Source organism: Emys orbicularis, chromosome 6, assembly GCF_028017835.1.
Source record: "Emys orbicularis isolate rEmyOrb1 chromosome 6, rEmyOrb1.hap1, whole genome shotgun sequence".
NCBI lineage: Eukaryota > Metazoa > Chordata > Testudines > Emydidae > Emys > Emys orbicularis.
In genome coordinates, this window is record NC_088688.1 from 33,716,744 (window position 1) to 33,733,615 (window position 16,872).

The following is a 16,872-nucleotide window of genomic DNA, read 5'->3' on the forward strand; positions in this document are numbered from 1 at the left end:
AAACCTTTGAGGAAGTGACCAGCCATAGGGTTGGCGAAGACGCATCGACCAGACCCTCCTGGGTGGAAAGCTGAGGTAGCAGCGAGATCTACCTTTATGGAGGATGCCACCAGGCCTTGCTGTTTCAGGTGTAGGAGGTACTCCAAGATGAGAGGTACAGGTCCTGAGTGACTATGTCGGGGAGGAGACGTAATGTGACCGGTGCATCCACCGACAGCTCCGGTAACGTGATGTACCAGTGTTGTTGAGGCCACGCTGGAGCTATCAGAATTACCTTTGCCCCCTCTCTCTGGACCTTGAGCAGGACCTTGTGCACCAGAGGGAACGGGGGAAAGACAGAGCAGGCAACCTCTCCAGGGTAGCAGGAATGCATCCGTGAGCGAGCCTGGGCTGTGACCCTGGAAGGAGCAGAACGTTGGGCACTTCTTGTTGCGTCGTGTGGCAAACTGGTCAACCTGGGGAAATCCACACCTTTGTAAAATGAGGTGTATGACATCCAGCTGGATGGACCACTCATGTGCGCGGAAAGACCTGCTGAGGTGGTCCTCCAGTATGTTATTAATTCCTGGTAAAAAGGATGCTTCCAGGTGAATGGAGTGGGCTATGCAAAACTCCTACAGTCAAAGGGCCTCCTGGCATAGGGGAGAGGAATGGGCTCCACACCCTGCTTGTTGATGTAAAACATGGTGGTGGTGGTGTCCGTTAGAACTACTACGCACTGGCCTTGTAGTCTGGCCTGGAAGGCCTGGCAAGCTAGGTGCACCGCCCTCAGCTCCTTGATGTTGATATGTTGGGAGAGCTTGTCCTGCGACCACAGGCCGTGTCTGAAGATGCACACCCCATCCCAGAGCGGACGCGTCCGTAACCAGGGACAAGGAAGGTTGAGGGTTGTGGAAGGGGGACTCCTTCACACACCACTTGAGGGTTGAGTCACCAGTGGAGGGACGTGAGGACCTGCCCCGGCACCGTGACCACTGAATTCAAGCTGTCGTGCCCCGAGCAATAGGCCAAGGTGAGCCGTGCCTACAAAGGTCTGAGCCGCAGCCTGGTGTGCCAGGTCACGTTAGTGCAAGCAGCCCTGTGGCCGAGGAGACTCAAGCACCCCCTTGCTGTTGTGGTTGGGAATTGCTAGAGGCTTTGAATTATGTCTGATGGCTCCGAATCGGGTCTCCGGCAGAAGGGTTCGCACCTGAACCGAGTCTAACACTGCCCCAATGAACTCTATTCTTTGGATGGATTCCAAGGTTGACTTCCCCAAGTTGAGAAGGAGACCCAGTCGTTTGAACGTGTACCTGACCAAATGGATTTGGGACTGTACCTGTGCCCTGGTGTGGCCCCTGAGCAGCCAGTCGTTGAGGTAGGGGTATACTTGCACTTGTTGTCGACGGAGGAAAGCAGCCACGACCGACATGCACTTGATGAACACTTGGGGCTGTTGAAAGGCTGGATGGTAGGACAGTGAATTGGTAATGCTTGTGGTTGACCACGAAGAGTAGGAAGCACCTTGTGTGTTGGACAAATTGCTATGTGGACGTATGCATCCTTCATGTCGAGGGCAGCATACCAGTCTCCCAGATCCAGGGAGGGGATAATAGTGTCCAAGGAGACCATGTGGAACTTCAACTTTACCATGAATTTGTTGAGCCCACACAGATCTAGAATGGGTCCGTGCCACCGCGTTGCCCTCCTCCACTATCGCTCCAAACTCCTCCCTGGACTCAGTTGGCACCAGCTCCTTGAACTTGAGCATCGAGTTCCAGGAGTTGAAGTTATACCAGCTCAGAATTGCCTGCTGATTGGTAATCCTGAGCTGGAGGCCCCCCGTGGAGTACACCTTACGTCCGAACAGGTCCAGGCGTTTGGCTTCCTTGGACTTGGGCGTTGGGGCTTGTTGCCCCTGCCTCTCCTTCTCATTTACTGCCACAACCACCAATGAACAAGGCTGCGGGTGCGTAAAGAGATATTCGTACCCCTTTAATGGCACAACGTATTTCCTCTCAACACCCTTGGCAGTGGGAGAGATGGAGGCCGGGGTCTGCCAGATGGTCTTGGCATTGACCTGTATAGTTTTGATGAGGGGCAGAGCCACCCTTGAAGAACCCTCTGAGTATCTAGATCCCGCATCTGAGTCTGAAGACCGGGATTGGGACTGCGAAGGCCAGGGTGGTGCCGAGCGGAGCTGATCCAGCGAGCAGCTACGTGAGGCTAGAGCTGCGTGGGATCACTGAGCGGCGTCGGGACTAGTGCTGGGTCTGGGACCTGCTGTGCGATGGGGATCGATGCGTGAATTGGCGTCGTGAGCGGGAATGCTGGCGCAATCTGGAGCGGTGCCGTAATTGCGAGCGGCGCCAGGACTCTATCAGCAGTGCCGAGGGCCGGAGCATCGCTGGTTTGCCTTGAGATGGTGCTGTATGATGTGGTACTGGAGGCTTGGCACGAATAGTGAGTGACCTCGGCACTGTAATGGCGATGTGGTCCCTCGCAGTGCAAAGGTGTCCGGGGTGGATGGCAGCTCCACCTCCTCAATGATCTGGGCCGAGGAGTCCAACAGCACCGGACTCGATGGTCCCCCTTGCGGGGCTGAAGTCAACTGTGCTAACTCTGCAGACTTCGGCACTGGGTGCTCCTCACGAGGATGCGCCCCATTGGCCGGTTCCAGGGGGGTGGGCCTTTGGGATGGAGAGCTGCTCCTCCCTTGCTTCCAGTGCCGCTTCTGCACCGGGGAGTGGGAGCAGTGCCGGGTCGATCCTGCTGGTTTTGGCGGTGCTGCGGGTCTCTGCCAGAGTCCTTCTGTGGTGCAGCTTCCACCACTGTCACCGGGGCACTACGCACCGAAGAACTCAGCGCTGGGTTCTGCTACGCCGGCGGAGGCTGAGGTCTAAGTACAGCCTCCATAAGGAGCTGCTTGAGGCGAAAGTCTCGCTCCTTTTTGGTTCTGGGGTGAAACCCTTTACAAATCCTGCACCGATTGGATTGGTGAGCCTCCCCCAGTCACTTTAGACAAGCGTCGTGGGGGTCGCCAGTTGGCATGGGCTTGGAGCAGGACTTGAACCCCTTGGACTTGGGCATGTAAGCCCTCCCAAGAAAAAGCAGTCAGGACGGGAGTAAATCCCCCAGCCCAACTGCTAAGTACTAATACGAACTAAAAATTAAACTAACTAATATGTATAAAGAACAGAAAACAAACTAGGCTAGGGAAACGTGGTAGAACTTGCTAAGCAAGATGCCACAATTCCAACGACCGTCACCGGAGGTAAAAAGGAACTGAGGCAGCACCGGATCGGCAGAGTTATATATTGAGCACCATGAAGGCACCACTCCAGGGGCCTCCACAGCCGACCCGACGGGTGCTGCTAGGGGGAAAACTTTCCGATGACTGTGCACACGGCATGTGCGCACCTAATTGGAATGGTTATGAGCAATCACTCGAAGAAGAACAACTGCTATTGACACCACATATAGAATTATGGAGAGAAGAATAGAAAGTGGGGGGAGGGGAGTGGGAGAAGAGGGTCATGAAAAAAAGAGGACGGAGGACGATAAATCTTGGCCCTAATCCCACAACTGGATCTGTGCAGGCCCAAAGGAACGCCCACAAATATCCAACTGTAGGATGGGATCCGCTTCTGTAACTCACTGTAAGGCTAAATAATCTTCATAGCAGAGTACAGACATAGCATGAAGAGATTGTTCATTTTCTACAAACGTGTCATACCTATAAGCATTGTAGACTGAATATTCAAGTAGCAGCATTTATAATCAAAAAGCTTCAATCAATACACATCTATACCGCACCTTTAAGAAAAAGCTATACTCCACATTGTTTTTAAAAGATACATTTAAAGCATTAAAGTGATTACAGGGAAAAAGTGGAGAAATAAACCTTTTAACATAAAGTAGAATCAACTTCCTTTCTGTGAAAGGTAAAGTACAGTATCTTAACATCATGTTTAATGACTGAACATAATTTACTACAATATTGAAACAATGTTGATAAAAAAATCCTACACACAAAAATCTGTATTATAATAAACGGTTGTTAGAGATCAATAGTTGTTCCTTGTTTCTCATCCTTCTTGGAACCATGAAAATCCTCCAACCCAAATTTGAGAGGGGGGAAAAAGGTAGTTTTTCTCTCTCTCTTCTTATCTTTAGTAGACCACATACTACTTACGGCATGTTTGTGCCACATTAAAAACCGGGGCCAAGAATTTCAAAAGCAAGTGCCTCAAGGTTAGGTTTTTAAATAAATGTGCATGCCTGTTTTAGAACAGTGCTGGCCACCCAGCTGTACCTGGGGACATAGTGCCATTTTAAAGATAACAGGGTTTTGGAAATAAATATTGCACTGTTGAACCCAAGGTACTCAGCACTTTTGAATAATCAGGCAACTTATTTAGCTGGACCTAACATTAAACAGTCATTATTAAAAATTTTGCCCCTGAATAGGGTTGCCAATTTTGGTTGGATGTATTCCTGGAGGTTTCATCATATAACATAATCTTTAATTCCTGGAGACTCCAGGACAATCCTGAAGGGTTGACATCCCTACCCTGAATCATATATAATCTGATTCAATTGTCTCCTCAATTCTATTCCTGGATCAGCCATTATCTCGCTGCATCTTCTCGGGTTTGTAAGATTGTGTAGCTCAGTTTACCTTTATGTAACATGGATATACACTAATTCCAATTTCAGAGAGTAGAGTAAAGCTTGATTTTTGTATAAATTTCAAGTATTTTTACAGTGCAACCTCAATTACCTACGCCTCATTTATTCTCAGCATCTCATATTAAAAGTGGCATTACCTCCCCAGATATTGTTTACATTAAAAACTATACCACTTGTCTGACTCTAACCTAAATAGCATTCATATTCTCCATTCCGTTTGGCTGTGGAGACGTGTGACATGAGATAGTGTTGGACCGTACAGGACGAATGTACATACTATACTACACAAATAGTAGCTGGTGTAGTGTGGATAAAGGGCTTTTACATCCCGCTTCACCAGTATTCTTTGCAAGTTCATATTATTTTTGAAAAAACAATGCGTAAAAAAGTAAGATTTTTAATATGACCGCAAAATACCCCAATTATGATACTAAAGCAGTTTTTACTTTACTGTAATGAAAACCATCATTCACAGGACAAATATTCACAGGGCAAACCTTCATTTCACATAAACCTTTTATCGTGCAGAGCGCCTTAACCCTCTTACACAAAGAAGATTGCACAGTTTGTTGAATTTCAGCATAACTATAAACTCGGTTAAAATTTTGTTCAAAATACATTACTTCCTACAATATTTTTTAAAAAGCAGAGCTTCTTGTGAAGAAAAAAAACCACACTACTCGCAACACTGCTGCTGTAAAACAGCACACAAGACAACTAAAATATAAACATTTTTCAGCAACTGCTAATAGTACTGAGTGCTGAATTTACGGAATGGAACAATTAAAGGATTCTCTGTATGATCACTGCAAATTAGGCAAGGATATCACATCTTAGATTAGGAAATTCAAAATAGGACTTCTGAATAAGAATTACAACTTGACTCCCATGTCAGTGGGTAGTAGATAAGAAAAAAGCTTTTACATAAAAGCTACACATGGTTGCAAGCATAATATATTGCTTTAAGCAATGGTGAAGACTAAGATAATGGGGTTAGTGCTAAGGAGGATAAAAACAAAAATCAAGATTAAACTAATAGCAAAGAAACAGCAAGCAAAACAAAAAAAAAACACTCTCCCAGTAGCTTTTGGTAAAAGCAGTTAGAAACCTCTTTTCTCCCTTAAGCAAAAGAAGGTGAAAGCAGGAGAATTATATTCATATCCAGTTCTTTTACAGGTTCCGCTCTCCAAGAAGACTAAGAACATATAGTGTGATCAGCACAAAATGCACTTGAATAATGATGAGCTTTCTATCGTGGTGTGCAGACAGACAAGATGCTGCCATGTTAACATACCTCTTGTACTGAGCGAGCTGCTGGCTTGTCTTGATGATTGGCCAATATTAAAAATGGCAGAGTACATAACTGTGGGTGCTGAAGAGCAGAATGTAGTTCATTCCTCGCCGTTTCTAGATCATCTTCCGAGGAGGCACTGTCTAATACAAATATTACCCCTTGGGATCCTTGGTAGTAACGACTCCAGTACTTCCTAATAGTGTCAGCCCCTTTCAAAACAATAATGAAAACTAATTAAAAACACGGAAAGTTAAATAGATCAAAATTTCCTGCCAGATAACAACCCTACCACTTAGAATGGATTAAAGCAATGGGACACATTTTGTCTTCACTATACATTCTGTGCAAACCACTGAAATCAAGAACATTATTTGTCAGTAAGGGCAGAATTTGGTTGCTCTCTCTCTAAAAATTTCCGCTTAATTAACTAGCCATCAATCTCTAATCCTGCTTCAGTGCCACCTAATCCCACACCTTTCCACTTACAAATAATGGTCCCTCTTCCCATTTTTACTGTTGTCCCACTTGTTCCTCTTACCACAGCTCCACAGTTTCATCATGTGATGGTGTGTGCTGGGCCCTTTGAGGCCTCCTGCTAGAGATCTTGTGGTCCTACCATACCCCACCCAGAAAAGGAGCAGTGAAGGTGAGTCCTCCAGGCCTGCCTAGAAGGACCAGAAGACTGAGGAAGTCCTGGAAGACGGAGAAACTCTTCGGGCAAGAAGACTTGGGGGAGGCCCTGCTAAAGCAGGGAACAGACAGAGAACCCAAGAAGGTGATGGGACCAAGTGGGAAGCAGCCTGGGGAATAGCAGCAGCGACCAAGTAAAGAAAGCAATATGTGGCTGCTGTCTACAGGGTCCCTGGGTTGGGATCTGGAGTAGTGGGCAGGCCTGGGTCCCCCTGGCCACTGGAGAAGTGGCCTAAGCCACAAGGAGGGGATAAGACACTTCATTAAAAACCCAAGAAAGGGTCTGGGAGTTTAAACAGGCCCAGGGCTGGGGCTGAAGACCCTGCAGAGGGCCAACCATGCGTTGAACTTTATTACCCCAGAAGGGGGTTGAACTTGAAGGAGTGACCTGGCTAGAGATCTGGGACAATAAGAACTGATGAAGGCAAAGTCTCCTGGGGGCATTGCTCTATACCAGGGCAGGCACGGACTTAGAGCTAGCCAAGAAGGGGCTGAGAACTGAGACAAGGCTACAGACATTAACAAGGGAACAGGGACAGGCCCTGTTGGACCTTTTACCTCAAAAGGGGTTCATCCATCCATTCACCTATTAACTGAGTGACTTAGCCAGATGGCTGAGCCACTGAAGATCTGCCTGACAAGGGCAACAGCCAACAAGGGGCTGTGTTTGTGCAGATTTGCACCCAGCTGACAGAAGGCAAGTGCGTCCCGTCACACATCTATACAGTAGAACTTGGATTTTATGAACACCAATCTACAAATGACCAGCTATATGAACAATTTTTCCCAAGGAAAAAAAAAATACACAAAAGTGATGTTGATGAAGAACAAATCAATGTCCCTTCACATTCCAATGCCTTCAATGCATTGGAAGTCACTTTGCAGTGGGTAGTTTAAAGGAAGAGAAAAAAGTGATGCAGTGCACCATACTGTAACTTAAGCACCATACGTACTGTAATTTTGAGATGTTCAATTGTATGAACTTTTCAATCCCAATTAGTTCTTAAACAGGGGTTCTATTGTACTTGTGTCTTCTCTATCATTCATTTGTAGACTTTCTGTACAAGGAATCGGATTTTCTCATATGTCTGAAATGCCATGCAATCCTACGGTGCTATTGTGCAAAAATATTTGATTCAAAAATATAAACAAAGCCTACCATTTATCTTATAATTATATATTTAGTTAGTAGAATGGTAACATGAAAACAATTCAGACAAAAATGTCTGACTCAATTTGCTGGGTCAACCTGTAAGGCCTCCCAAGAGCTCTGCCCCCTCCAGCAGAGCACTACGTGATTTGGCCTTCAGCAACAAAACATCAATCCTGATACCATCTGAGTACGAGTTCTTTGGGGCAGGACTGTTCCTTCTCATCCATCTGGGACTATCATTAAAAGGGAAAAATAATAATAATAGTACAGGGTGCTTGATGAGTCTCAGGGGGGGAAAAGAAAAGGTAGTTCAGGGAGTAAGGGGGGAAATGTTGCTCTTTACATAAAGATAACTATATTTTGAGAGGGGAGAAGTGAAACTATTTATATTGACATACTGTGTGCACATGTGCTGGCTATTGATTTTAAGGAAATCTCAATGTATTTCTGAAACAAACATTAAATTAATTATGCCCAGACAATGTTCTGAGCAAGGTACAGGGCACCGAATAAGGCAACGTAATGTAAGTACAATGAAATATTTTAGGACAGTATTACATAGTTTTCAAAAGCATCTACCTTAAAATGTGTACTTATGTTGTGCAATGCTCAGCAAGACAGGTGATTTACATTAAGTCAGGGTGAAGAGGTCAACATTTAGAGCACACCTTCCCTAAAAAGGTTCACTGATCCAGGTGATCACAGCACTTTTCAAAGTGTAATTACAATACATTCTGCACATAGCCATTAAAAATAAACCCTTCCTAGCACTAATCTGCCTTCTGTTCCTTTGTCCCTCCCTGTTGGTTACTCCAGTCATAACAGTAGTGACAAATACTACTTCACACTTTTCTCAGATCCTTCTCAAAACTCTGAAAACCTTGTTTTTAGGTACAAAAAAGGTGCAACTATGTAACTGCTACGTAACTGTTGAATCAAATTAGACCTGACCCTTAAGAAATGGTTATTTAAATATGGATAAAACAGGCTTTTACTATTATGAAAAATCTTGCTTAAATTCACTATTAATTCAGCCTCACTTATACACCAACAGTTCAAATACAGTATGATTTTCCGTATTTTAGGAGCAACTTAGATTGTACAGCATGCTGACGGAAAGTGTGATTATATTGAAACACTATTACTGTCCCACACCAACATCCCATAAATCTCCTCTTCTTTGCTTTGCCTGCAAAGGGTTTCAGTGTTGCTTAAACTCAACAGCTCTTCCATATGCCCCTCAGTGTTATTTCCAGGTACAGTGAGTTGCCACAGGAATCAATGCAATCTTTCAGCAAGCCAGAAAGCAGAGATGACACAGAACAATAGGAACCTGATACTGTACAGAACATCAACATGGGTTTTACATTACATGCTGGCCTACACTATGCCCTTCCCCACCACCACCCTTCTTCATCCTTTCCTTTCTTGAATTTATTTCTGAATAAAGATTCCAAAGATTTCTACTTCCTGGCTTCTTCATACTAACAGATTGATGTTGGTTTCTCCTAGCATTGCAGTTTAGGTGGTACTACTGCAGCTGGGCACTAGGTGTCATAGGGATGAATCAGCAGACTTTTCCCCAGAAGGGAACACTCCGAGGGCACGTCTACACTACAAACTTAAGTTAACTTCAGTTAAATCGACATCCAGCTGCTGCAATAAGTCGGTACTGCGTATCCACACCACACTCCTTGTGTCGGTGGGGCGAATCCTCACTAGCAGCTCTTGCGTCGATGCAGAGTAGTGTACTGTGCATAGCTATCCCACAGTGCAACTCGCCATACGGGGTTTGGGGAAGGACTTGCAGTGCCTTATGGGACCAAAACATTCTCGCAGAGGGGACTGGGAACATGGCTTCAACATCCCATGATGCCATTTTCTCCCTTACTCCCCTGATTTCAAGTGGAACCCATGATATTTCCTGCCTTTTTTCAAAAGACTGATATAGCCGCACGTATGCCATATCCCAAAAAGCATGGACCCCACTTAGCTGTGCACTATTGTGAGCATTACAAACACCACATGCCTTATCCTGCAGTATTTCCAGAGCCACGAGAGAAGCTGCTGCGTGGAACATTGCAATGTCCTTCCAGCAGCCCTGCTGGAAGTCATTGAATGAAACAATTCCCAGTTTCTGCTGGCAGTCGCACAGCAGCTGAACATGGAGGAGCACAGTTTCTGGTCCCGAGAAACAAACACTGACTGGTGGGATTGCACTGTTATGGGATTATGATCAGTGTCTGCCAAACTTTCGTATGCGCAAGGCCACTTTCCAGGAATTGTGTGTGGAGATCTCCCCAGCCCTGCAGTGCAGCGACACTAAAACGAGACCTGCTCTGACAGTGGAGAAGTGAGTGGTCATCGCTGTGTGGAAGTTAGCAACATCAGACTGCTACTGGTAAGAGGGGAATCAATTTGGAGTTGGTAAATCAACTGGTGGGGGAGGAAGGGGCATTTCGATCCAAGTAAGCAGGGCCATTAATGGCCTTTTGCTAAGAAGGGTTGTGACTCTGGGCAATGTGCAGGAAATACTAGATGGTGTTGCCACAATGGGGTTCCCTAACTGTGGTGGAGCAATAGATGCCATGCATATCCCATATTCCTTGGCACCAGATCACCTTGCCAAAGAGTACAAACAGAATACTTTTCAGTGGGGTTGCAAGCGCTGGTGGATCAGTAGGGCCGTTTTACTAACATCAATGTGGGATGGTCAGGAAAGGTACATGACGCACCATCTTTAAGAGCACAGGTCTGTTCAGAAAGCAGGGAATTGATTTCTGGAACGCAAAATGTGCACTGCTTCTCTGTATTGTGCCTTCCCATAGTATGAACCTTGCTGTGACTGCTGGGTTTTTGTCTCCAACACATCCGCTCCATTGCTTCAGTTTCTCTGTCCCTCCTCTTCTCCCCCCCCAATTTTAAATTAATAAAAAGACTATTTCATTCTCAAGACATGGACTTTTATTGAACAAATGTACTGTAACAAATCACAAATAGAGATTAACCTGAATACTGAATAGAGTTTAGCCTGAATACTGCGTACAGATATGGTCTCCTCATCTCAAAAAAGATATACTGGCATTAGAAAAGGTTCAGAGAAGGGCAACTAAAATGATTAGGGGTTTGGAACAGGTCCCATATGAGGAGAGATTAAAAAAGCTAGGACTTTTAAGCTTGGAAAAGAGGAGACTAAGGCCAGGTCTACACTACCGTGGTAGTTCGACAGCTGGCAATCGAACTTCCGGGTTCGATTTATCGCGTCTGGTCTGGACGCGATATATCGATCCCTGAAGCGCTCGCCGTCGACTGCGGTACTCCAGCTCGGCGATAGGAGTACCGCGGAGTCGACGGGGAGCCTGCCTGCCGCGTGTGGACCGCGTCTGAACCGCGGTAAGTTCGAACTAAGGTATGTCGACTTCAGCTACGTTATTCACGTAGCTGAAGTTGCGTACCTTAGTTCGAATTTGGGGGTTAGTGTAGACCAGGCCTAAGGGGGGATATGATAGAGGTATATAAAATCATGAGTGGTGTGGAGAAGGTGAATAAGGAAAAGTTATTTACTTGTTCCCATAATATAAGAAGTAGGGGCCACCAAAGGAAATTAATGGGCAGCAGGTTTAAAACAAATAAAAGGAAGTTCTTCTTCACACAGCGCACAGTCAACCTGTGGAACTCTTTGGCTGAGGAGGTTGTGAAGGCTAGGATTATAACAGGGTTTAAAAGAGAACTAGATAAATTCATGGAGCTTAAGTCCATTAATGGCTATTGGCCAGGATGGGTAAGGAATGGTGTCCCTAGCCTCTGTTTGTCAGAGGGTGGAGATGGATGGCAGGAGAGAGATCACTTGATCATTACCTGTTAGGTTCACTCCCTCTGGGGCACCTGGCATTGGCCACTGTCAGCAGACAGGATACTGGGCTAGATGGACCTTTGGTCTGACCTAATATGGCCATTCTTATGTTCTTAACCTTGGACACATGGTGGAATAAAATTGGGAGGGGAAAAACACATTCAGCTTGTCTTTAAAAGGGCATTGGCCTTGCCTGTCATACATCGTATGTGCAGCTTTATTCTTAGGATCCTCCCCCGGGGCTGAGTGGAAGGGATACTGCAATCTCCCACCCCACCCCTCGCCTCCTGGAACATTTGGGAGAGAGGCAGGGGGAATACGGCGATGTTGCAATTCCGTTCTGCAGGGGCTATGGAGGGAGTCTAGCCTCAAGGTGTTTCTCCTGAAGGTGAACCAGATGCCTCAACATGTCTATCTGTTCCTTCAGAATCCCCAGCATCTCCTGCTGTGTGCCATGCTCACTCTCCTGGGCTGATCTCCTGCTCACCAGGTCCATGTCCAGTTTTTCAGAGAGAGGGAGAGGGAGAGGGAGAGGGAGAGAGAGAGAGAGAGAAATCCTCCACACTTTTTGCTCAGTGTCCACTGTCCCAGAGACGTTCATAATCTCGTTAAACATGTCACCATGTGTTCTCTTTCACCTTCGTCTTATCTGGGAGAGCCTCTCCACCGGTGTGGAGGAAGAGCTGAAGCCCGCACTTTCAGCTCTAAGCCATGGAAAGCACAAAGCAACTACTGTCAATGCAGACTCAATGTCTAGTGCAGAGTTGCTATATATAAAAAAATCTCCCCTTATTTCACAGAAGTTTAAGGCAGAACATTTTCATTTACACAAGATATTCAGTGAACTGGTTTGCTGTCCCAGCCATGGTGCAGTTACTAAGGTCAACACCAGCCCCTGCCACCCAAACTACAGCCATATTTTGGCTGACGGGGCAGAAAATCACAATGGAAGAGGGGAGCACAGGCACTGTTTGTGATTCGAGCAGTTGCAATGAAAACTACCACAGTCCCCCCTACATGACCCTAGTTGATATTACTCTCCTGAGGGTAACAGAGGCAGCAAGCGTCTGGGTATAGACCAGGTCCTTATGCTGCTATGCTGTGTACTGCAATGATGCCAGCTGAATTAACACTGTAGTGGCATGGGAAAGTGGCCTATGGCAGTGGAAGAAATAAGGCAGCCTTCCCCAGAAAGCTTCTGCAACAGATTGTAAAATACCTCCACGAAAGTTTCCTAGAAATCTGTATGGAGGATTCCCAGGCCATCTCTGTGTACATGAACAGTCTTTTTCATGGGGCACCCTCTGCTTAGCTGGTACGGCCACTGAGAAGCAGATAGCCACTCTACCTCACCTTCTTAATTTTAATTAAATATAGAATATAAGAACATGGGACCCCAAAATATTACTTGAAATTTCATACTCACCAGAGGTTCCTTCCCTGACACCACGCTCTGCCACGATGCTGTTCTGCAACTGGCTGGACTGCTCCGGGGTTACAAACAGCTCCTGACTCAACAGGAGCATGCATCCCCCATTCACCTGTCTCCCATTCTCCTCCTCCTCTTCTTCTTCATCCAAGACCTCCTCCTCAGCATTGTCCATGCTGGCCTGGGATTCCAACTCCTCAGAGGTATCTTGGGGGTCGTGGTGGGGTCACCGCTGAGAATCACATGCAGCTCCTTGTAGCAGTGGCACATCTACCACCAGAGCGACTGTTCACCTCCCTTGCCTCTGGTACACCTGCCTCAGTTCCTCGATTTTCACCTGGTACTGCTGCATGCCCTTGGTGTAGCCCTTCTCCCCCATGCGCAGCATGATCTGCTCATAGATGTCTGTCTCTGCGGCTGAATCGGAGCTGTGCCTGCACAGCTTCTTCTCCCCACAGACCAAGAAGATCCACCACCACCTCCTGTGTATTCCAGACTGGAGTACATTTAGAGTGTGGAGCTGCCATGATTAGCTGTGCAGACGAGCTCTCCATGCCGTAAAACAGGAAATGAAAATTCAAAACTTCCCAGTCCTTTAATAGGGGAGGAGCGGTTTCCTGGGTGCCTGGCTGCTGTGCAGGAGAGTTGAAAATGTTTACCAGAGCGGTCACAGCAGAGCATTATGGGACACCTCCTGGAGGCCAGTTACATTGATGTAAGCAACGCAGTGTCTACACTGCCTCTATGTCAATCTAACAACATTGAAATAAGCACTATGCCTCTCACGAAGGTGGAGTAATTAAGTTGACACAGCAGGCAAGTTACGTCAGCAGAAAGGATCTGGTAGTGTAGACACATTCATTATTAGGTTGACATAAGGCAGCTTACGTCAATTTAACTGTGTAGTGTAGACCAGGCCTTCCAGCAATCCAGGAGTTCATGCACAAACAGCACAAGAGGCAAACCAAAATCTTGTGGGATGATAATTTTTGGTGTGTGCTGCCTGTGTACTCAATATATACAAAAACAGAAATACACATGTACATATTAGACAAAGTGGGTGAAGTAATACCTTTTATTGGACCAACTTCTGTTGGTGGAAGAGAGAAGCTTTTGAGCTATACAGAGCTCTTGGTCAGGTCTTACCAATAAGAGATGTTACCTCACCCACCTTGTCTCTAATATCCTGGGACCAACGCAGTTACAGCAACACTGCAATCAGCATATACATATTGTTGTATGAAGATTTATAATTTTTGTTACTAAACAAGCTGCAGTTTGTGAAAATCATCTCTGCCTGCTTCTGCCTTCCTTCCATGTTTCTGTAGTGAGGTTAACTTGAGATTCATAGCTTCAATATTTTTCCTAGCTGCTAACTGCTGCCTCCAACTTTGTCTCCCCCTTATTAATTACATTTTAAAAACTGTTAGAACAACATTACTTAGGTTGCAAATTTAAGCACTTGAAACTTAGGAAATGTCAGATTTATGGTTGCCCATGCAAACTAATTTGTCCCTTTTGTGCATATGAATTATGCTGCTGTCTTAAATTACATAATCATATACTATTTTTTCTACAGGAAATCAGAGGAAATCTCAAAGATGATTTCATTTAAAAAGGAAAAAGATAAAAACGAATTCCATTACGTCAGTGGGTCCCCAAACTGGCACGCCACCCTAGGGAGGCATGGAGGAATGTTTGGGAGAGAGGGGCCAGTGCCCACAGGGGGTAGGGCGGGAACACCATGCTTCCAGCCCCACTCTGCCGCCAATGCCATTCAGCCCCCATTCCTGCTCCACCTCCAGACCGCAGCTCTGCCCTCATTCTCTCCCCGCCCCCAACCCCAGCTCCTGCCCCACTTCCATCTTCGGCCCAAGCTCCGCTGCTGAGGAAGCCTTGGCTGTGCAGTAAGGGGGGGGGGGGGAGAAGCACGTGAACAGATTCTATTAATGGGGGGGCATGACTGGGAAAGTTTGCACACCACTGCATTATGTACAACTATACCAAATACCCCCCCCACCCCCACCCCAACAAATCATGCATCATTGGTAGGTGAACAGTGTGAAAGCATGGACTGATTCCAATATAGCTGCTCTGCAATTACTGAGATAGGGGCACTTCTTAGAGAAGCTGTCCGAGCCCTAGTAGAATGGGCTCCACCCAGCATGGGTGGATGTAATCTAGCTACCTCATAGCATGTTTTAATACAATTAGACATTCCTATTTAGACAACCTTTGGGTGGACATTGCCTGACCTTTAACCCTTTCTGCACATGCTACCAACAGCTTGAGCGCTCCCCCAAAGGGTCTCATTCTATCAAGGTATTATGAAAGAGCCCTAAACGTGTCAAGGGTGTGCACTTTGTCTTCCCTCTGGAGGCTTAGGGAAGAAAACTGGGAATCGGGAGGGAGGGGGTAAAATCAGTTGATTCAAATAAAAATCTGAAACAAATCTTTGGTCAGAACTTAGCATGCTGCTTAAGCATTATCTTATCTCTGTGAAATATGGCATGAGGTGGACCAGCCATAAGGGCCTGAATTTCCCCTGCCCTTCAAAGTCTGCATAGATAGATGGTATAAAAAGCAAATTGTCAGAGGCTTAAAAGGGGTCCCATTAAACCAACTAAAACTGTGCTGAGGTTCTAAGATGGAGGGAGCTCCCTAACGGGGGGCAACACATTAATGAGGCCCTTCAGGAATCTTAGGGTTGGCAAAATGTGGTATGACCTGAAAAGTGGGATGTATTGATACTGCTTCTAAATATTTTCTTATGGAGCTAACTGATAGTCCAGAATATCAGGAAATCAGTTTCTAAGGTGACATTGTGCTGCCCAAATAGAAAACCTCTTTCATTTAGCTGCACAGGCCAGTCTAGTAGATTTTTTTCTGCTATGCACCAAAATGTTCTGGGCTTCAAATGAATAGTTTTTCCTCAATGGAAATTAACCAGCCAGCATCCACACTGCAACAACTCTGGGATCAGGAGTAGAATCTGACCACAGTCCTACTAGATCACATCAGGAAAGTGGTTACGTGACTGGGGGCTATGCTGACAGGTTCCTTAGGTCTGAATACAAAAACTATATGGGCCAAGCTGGGGCTAGTAGTATCATTAGTGCTGAGCCCTGCATGAGTTTCCTCAGGACGCTTGGTATTAATGGGATTGGTGGATAGATGTGCATGATCCCTGGTGTCCATGAGATGAGAAATGCACTGGACTTGGATCCTGGACTCAGACCTTCCCTTCCCAACCCCCCTTAAACAGAATGTTGATATTTCTCATTCTGATCTGTAGCAAACAGGCCCAATCCTGGTTATCCCCACCTATGGAAGATGGTCTGCAGGGCAGAGTCCTTGACAGTCTACTTGTAGTTGTCTAAGAATTTCCTACTGATGTTCTATAAGTCTGGTAGATGCAGAACCACTGATGAGATTTGGTGACAAAGGCACCAGTTCCCAAGATGAACAGTTAGTTTGCAGAGCAGAGATAGAAATGCTGTGAACTTAGGCATTTGGCTAAGTTCTAGGACATTTATGTGGAAATGAGTCTCTTCAAGAGTCCAGAAACCTTGGGTCTGAAAGTGGTCTAAGGGAGCTCCCCTCCCCTAACTTTGAGGTATCTGTCCCCAGCATTTTGGAAGGTAGAGGTGAAAAAGTGGTATTCGTTACACACCCAGCAATGATGAGAGGAATTCTAGTAAGACCTGAACTCTCATGTCCATGTGATCATAGAACCATAGGGTTAGAAGGGACCACAAGGGTCATCTAGTCTAACCCCCTGC

General features: G+C 46.0%; 1 protein-coding gene across 1 annotated transcript in view; it reads right to left on the reverse strand.

The window, feature by feature from the left end:
- ARL15 (ADP ribosylation factor like GTPase 15) overlaps positions 1–16,872 on the reverse strand; it is a 319,228-nt gene that overhangs the window by 180,361 nt on the left and 121,995 nt on the right. Inside the window, exon 4 of the mRNA XM_065406746.1 lies at positions 5,966–6,174. Within this exon, the coding sequence (XP_065262818.1) occupies positions 5,966–6,174 (209 nt within the window). The remainder of the gene's footprint in view (positions 1–5,965; positions 6,175–16,872) is intronic.